Genomic DNA, 6,748 nt, shown 5'->3' with positions numbered 1-6,748 from the left:
TATCCGGAAGACTTTCATCTCTGTTGATTTTAATAACAGATTTTCCATAATTCAGCTACACAGATTAAAAAATATATATTCATTTTTTATATCACGTAAGGATTTTTTACAAATCAGGAAGAAAAACAACTCTTACTTAGATCAAATTATTATTTCATTTATCACAATGAACATTTTTTATTATTATGTTCAGGTTCTAGAACGATCGATAAGACTCTCACGTCACGATTGGTCTTGAGAAATCTGTAACCAGTGGTTGTCAACATTTTAAGCATAACAAAATGTGACCCAATTTCAATGAAAATGATTCACTTATGTAAAAATAAATATGACGTTTTGTAAAAAATCTGTACGTGATGGAAAAAATGGACATCATTTCCGGATTCAGCGTACATGAATTACTGTAGAACATGTTCAAATTTCACGACAATAAAACCATTGCAGGTCTGTGTAATTAGTTAAAGGGAGAGCAACTACTGAATTCAGTTCTAGTTTGTCTTTGAGTTCAAAGTACTGGTAAAAAAAATATTTGTCTTTAATTTTTATTATCTAACTGTTATTACTAATTTTTTGCTTCTTTTAATGGTAGCACTAATTTTCAGGTTATGAAACTATTTTTCCAACAAATCTCTTCAGGTATGATAAAAATTAACATGCAAATAGACAGCTTTAGTTGTTAATTTTACATAAATGTAAATGAAATGGTTTAACACTTATCCACTGAACAAGGGAATATGAAGAACTTCAGTTTTCTTCACTTTTATTGCAATCTCTAATTACAACTGTATTTCTCTTGTTTTCCATCAAATTAAAGACAATAAACAACAGGACAGAGTAAATTTCTTGATACTGCTTAAGTTCACAAATTTATAATAACCATGTCTGCCAATATCAGCTACAAAATTACTGTAAACCATTCACAATTTTGAATGTTTCATCTATCAACTTACCTTAATTATCTTCTCCACTCCAGATGAAACTATCAGAGATCTCAGTGTATTATATCGTACTTGATTCACTATAGATCGATGACCACGAAGTACCAGGTGAGCTTTATTAACCCAAACACCTAAAATCAAAACCTAAATAAGTTAGAATGATACTTTCTGGAAGGGTCACCTGCTTTAATCACTCGCATCACTATATAGTAATGTGTTGTCCGTCAGTCAGTAGACACTAAAATGACATTGCAATATGTAATGTCGTTACGTCAGTAAAATCACGATAGAAAAGCCTGTGTTTAGTAAACCTTATTATTATTATTCTCTCCCTAAATTACAAGTGCTAAATGATCAAGTGTCGAAACAAGAACAACAAGCCTGTTTCCTTTAATCGTTAGCTCAACAAGCTAACAATGTGAACAAGTCTGTCCCCTTTAATTGTTAGCTCGACAGGCTAACAACATGAACAAGCCTGTTTCATTTAACCATTTTCTCGACAGCCTACTAAATAAGTTGAAATCATACTTTTTCAAGGATGTAAACATAATAATAAGTAAACACACAATACTGTATAAAATAATTTACGCTAAATTTTAAAACCACACTAATGAAACAATACTAAATTTATATGAATACTAGCTTCGACATTTCATGTTATTTTCAGTCTAACTTTAGACTGAAGAGGACATGTGAAACATTGAAGCTAGTATCCATATAAATTTAGTATTGTTTCATTAGTGTGGATTTAAACTTTAATGTAAGTTAGAAAGCATTATGTCATCAATTGGGTACCCCCACTGTTACTGATATTTCAGGCCATGAGTATTATTTTATCTTACTGGGATCACCGAGTCTATATCATCTGGCTGAAATTTTCTATTAGCATCTACGAGTCTAACTCTAGAAATCTTTATCATTATGTAAACATGAATATATTAAGTATCAATGCTACAATACACGCCTCACACATAATATTAGCTACATAAAAGTAGACAATCTGGGTTTTAAAAAAAAGATTTACATAAAGTTTCTTTTAAAGAAAACACTTAATGGTTAAGTGTGAGAGGTTAGCATTTAGAGCAAATATATATCAGTTTGCTCTGGCAGAAATTAACAAAATGCTTCTACTGCCTATTTATAACTTACAGCTAGAAGGTATTGATTACTAATAAAAAACTTCCTTAAATCATCTTGTTCTACCATAATTTTATCAATTGTTTTAAGTCACAAAACAGTGATATGAACAGTTGAATCCTGTTAAATCTTTCATGGTTTTTACATAAGTTGCATAGCAAGCTGCTTTAGTTTGTTTGTTTTTTTCATTAAACAAACATGTGGGAAGGACTTGGCTATAAGATATATTTTTGCTTTAAGTTGGATTTGTTAGCTTAAGCAAAATATGGTCGGAAAATTTGACTTTTGAGAATGTCTTTATTGGACCTCATTTTCCTGTTGCAGCTATCATTTTTTTTGTTAACATTTACACTAAGGCCAACCTCTTATAGATATATTTTTTTAAATATATGCAAATAGTAAGATATATCTACAATATAATTACTGCTACTGCACTTACTTGAAATCAATGACACATAGTAGAGAAACTTTATTGTTTGTCTAGGAAAACTATTTGTTGAAAGCTTTAAAAAAATTAGGCTACACAACTGTTAGTTTTATAAAGTATTGATTTTATTGGTACAAAGATTCTTTTCTTGATATAAGCTTTTGACTATTACAGAACTAATTTGGGTAAATTATGTCCAGCCAGCAGAGTAAGATGTTTTTTTGATTTTTGTATTTTTTCACATCAATACACTAGATCAGTGGTTCCCAACCTTTTTACCACCAAAACCCCTTTTATTTTATTTCCCACGAAACCCATGTTTTTGAAAGATTCCATCTACTCAACAAACTTTTTATTAACTAATAATTAACTCGTTATCCCATTTTCTACTATCAAATAAAAGACATATAACTGAGTGTGCAATAAAAAAACAGCAGTATTAAAAAAACCTACTTGTTTAATGAGACGGTATTACCTTTGGATCTGGGGACCATTGCACTAGATAGGTTGCCCCCTATATACTGTTTGATGCTTAAACGAGTTAAAAATTACAAATCAATAATCTATACTGGTAACAAAACAAAAATGCCAAGTAATGCCTTACTCTTTTTATGTTCTATATCATCAGGTATCTTCCACACATAAAGCCTGAAATCATCAGATCCTGAAAGAACATACTGTAAAAAAAAACAACATAAGAATTATAGTTCTAATCTTCAAGTGAAATGACAACCAAACAGTTCAATATATTTCTGATTCAAAAGAACCTAAACAATATTTGTGTAATCCTCAAAATATTAAGATCAAAAATACCAACAGGATGTGCCCACAATCAGGAAATTGGATGGAGAACTGACACGGTCAAACAGAATCAGCACTAGGGAGAACTGACAGTATCAGTAGAACCTTCTAGTAAAGGTGTCTTAAAGCTTTGGTCTAGCCTACTACAACATAGAAGGATGAAATGTATGCTGAGCATGTGGAATACCAAAGGACTGGCAATTTCTAAACATGGTGTATTTAATTTTACATCACTATTTACCTTCTCTTTTAAAAACAGACTGAAATAATTATATGTAGAAAACCAAGTAGATTTATTGTAAAATTGCATAAATGAGTCTGTGCATTTGATCTTAAAAAATTCTAAAGTGTTGTAGTATAAATTCATTTTCAACACATTTTAACATTGAAAGTTGTGTATGTGAGCCCACAATTTACAAGTATATTACAGGTTAATAAGTATCAGAAATATTAACAATGACTCTCATACTATCGGAACCTAAAGCTTAGAAATATATTAAAACATAAATTTATATGTATATTAAAAAGTACAAAAGAACCAATATAAATATATATAGTTTTTACTTCTACATCTAATAATACCAGCTAATTTTACTAATAATCTACATTTTCTGTTTGGGTTCAGACATAACCTAATTAGATATTATTGGTTTACGCTTTAGTTCATAATAAATTACCAATAAAATCTTATAAGTTACATGCAAAAAAAAAGGTTGATCAGATTACTGTAAACACAACATTTTTTGGCCCTATATGTGTTTCTCTCATAACCCTTTCTTTGCCTACCTTGTTCACATAAGCAAGCTTTCTGGTTCTATAAAATAAAATATTAAATAGAATACCATTTCTAACTGTGATATTTTTTGACTTAAAATATTCATATACATAACAGAAGGATTCACAGATTACAAGTCTAAGACACTACACTAAATTTTGCAGTTCCCAACTTATCAGCTTGTAAACAAATCATACTCAGTAGACACTGTCAACATTTAGTGTTTTGTTGAAAAGTGTAATTTGCATATAACTGATAAGATAAAACTCAACTTATTAATATTTTTCAAACATGATTACATTATCCAAATTTGCTTAAAAGTTTTTTTAATGTGGGACAGGAATGATTTCAAAATTAAAGAAACGTAACCCAATCATAATAAAGGGCCAAAAATCAATCCATTGTTCAACCTTTGGACCTAAATAATCATCACATAGATATTTGTTTCAAGTTCATAACTGTATCTAATTTATTAATTTAGCTTTCCAAGTGGTCCTAAATTTCACTATATCTTACCTTCGTTTTCTAAACAAGTTTTAATAAAAGTTGTAAATCTCATAAAAGGGAAATTATATATATACTCTACTTTTGCCTATGTCAAAAATTCTTAGTTAATTGTCAAAATATACTAATAATTTTGTTTTTACTTGATTACTTCTGCTTTTGGCCCTTTATTATGATTGGGTTACGTTTCTTTAATTTTGAAATCATTCCTGTCCCACATTAAAAAAAACTTTTATGCAAATTTGGATAACGTAATCATGTTTGAAAAATATCAATAAGTTGAGTTTTATCTTATCAGTTATATGCATATTACACCTTTCAATAAAATCAAATGTAAACATACAGAATGTTAACCCTATTACATAAAACAATATTACCACAAACATAAAAATCCAGCATGCATTTATGATCTCATTTCAGATAGTTATTATGTAACTGGCTTATTGAACTTTTCTTACAATTGATTTACATCTTAATTTTTTACAGTCAGAGAATGTTTTTCAAAAACTAAAGGTTAAAAAAAATCTATTTTTGTACTTCATTACACTATTTTATGTCTACCCATGTATTTCCCCAGTTTTACAAGAGATGAACCAGAAAGTGTAATAGAACAGGTTGAAATAAAGGTAATAAATCAGTGAATATGTAAAAATTTTAAATAATGAATATTTGAGTGGAAAAATGATTAAGTACACTGACTGAAGCACTGAGAGCAATATAGCAGAATATTGAATGAATAGATATGATAAAAAAGGGGACTGAAAGATGAAACACACTGAACAAAGAAATTCTAATCCATAAAGAAAACAGTGGAAACAGCACCTGATCATTATCACCTCCAAAGCAGCAGCTTTTCATTGTACAAGAATTGTAGTAGCCTGGATGGTCAAATTCAGCAACTGGGTAGGAAGAGTGCAAATTACAGATAACAGGGGGAAGACGTCGTCGCAGAGCCACTAACCGAGTCCCTGAACAATTGAATCGAACACTCATAGCACTCTGTGCAGACAAGGATCCTCCATATCGTAACAGGACACTACAAAATTAACAATGGGATATTTTAAAGTCAACCAAGTCACAAAGGTGTTGCCAGAAAATTAACTTTAAAGATGTAAGTTGTAAAACAAATTTCCAAAGAAAAATAACAGTATTACTTCTGAAGCACAAGTGTATTTGTTCATGGTTTAGTCAAGTTAAGTCATTCTGTGTCTAAAAAAGCATCTTTGCTATAAATACAACACTATAATTAATAACAAAATGTACATTAATGTGGAATTATAAAACTTTTAAATCTGTGTAATTTCTAAATTACTATAGTTACAAATTCTTGCACAACTACATGAACAGAAAACTTTTTGTGATCAGAACTTTAAATTATCAGTACTTGAAATACATTTAAACTTACTTAAAAGCATCAACTTCTAAAAACTTTTTTTTTAAATTAAAAACATATCAAGCTTATTAAAGTTACTCAACATAATCATCCTTGACTGACTAATATAAAAACACAAGTACTGTTTTAGTCATACCTTCAAATCACACTTTGCACGTTTACTTGAGTGTTCAACATACTTCATTTATTCAATCTTTCATGTTTTAACTTGTTCATGTCTTCTAATCTTTAGGTTTTCATTGTATTTTAAAAATTAACAAGCTATACTTGCACCAAATTACAACCAAGTATTTACATCTGAGCAGAGCTGTTCAACTGGCCTGTAGCCAGATTTCATCCAGCTCCACGAGCACTGGAAGGACCTCTTAATTAAAATTTAAGTTTTTAAAATAAAATAGAAATATCATTTATTTCACATTTAAAGAGACAAAGTATTATTCATATATTACTCTCACACTTCCATTCTGTCATAAGACCTAACACACTTGGAATGATGGACAGATATTATATGTTCTGGTATTCGACCAGAATCAAATCCATGAATGAATTAAGTAGCAGTCCAACCACCTACTGGTTTGACAAAGTATTATATTACTCTCACACTTCCATTCTGTCATAAGACCTAACACACTTGGAATGATGGACAGATATTATATGTTCTGGTATTTGACCAGAATCAAATCCATGAGTGAATTGTTAAGTAGTAGTCCAACCACCTACTGGTTTGACAAAGTATTATATTACTCTCACACTTCCATTCTGTCACAAGACCT

At 29.9% G+C, this 6,748-nt stretch overlaps 1 protein-coding gene across 2 annotated transcripts in view; it reads right to left on the bottom strand.

Annotated features, from left to right (window-relative positions):
* LOC106460008 (DDB1- and CUL4-associated factor 5-like) overlaps positions 1-6,748 on the bottom strand; it is a 50,555-nt gene that overhangs the window by 8,559 nt on the left and 35,248 nt on the right. For both annotated transcript variants that reach the window (XM_022386599.1, XM_013919688.2), the window contains exons 6-8: positions 5,405-5,618; positions 3,107-3,179; positions 951-1,069 (exon numbers count right to left, since the gene is read on the bottom strand). In XM_022386599.1, the coding sequence (XP_022242307.1) occupies positions 951-1,069; positions 3,107-3,179; positions 5,405-5,618 (406 nt within the window). The remainder of the gene's footprint in view (positions 1-950; positions 1,070-3,106; positions 3,180-5,404; positions 5,619-6,748) is intronic.

This window comes from Limulus polyphemus, unplaced genomic scaffold (assembly GCF_000517525.1).
Source record: "Limulus polyphemus unplaced genomic scaffold, Limulus_polyphemus-2.1.2 Scaffold692, whole genome shotgun sequence".
NCBI lineage: Eukaryota > Metazoa > Arthropoda > Merostomata > Xiphosura > Limulidae > Limulus > Limulus polyphemus.
The sequence above is the reverse complement of the archived record's forward strand: the minus strand, read 5'-3'. Positions and strand labels throughout refer to the sequence as shown.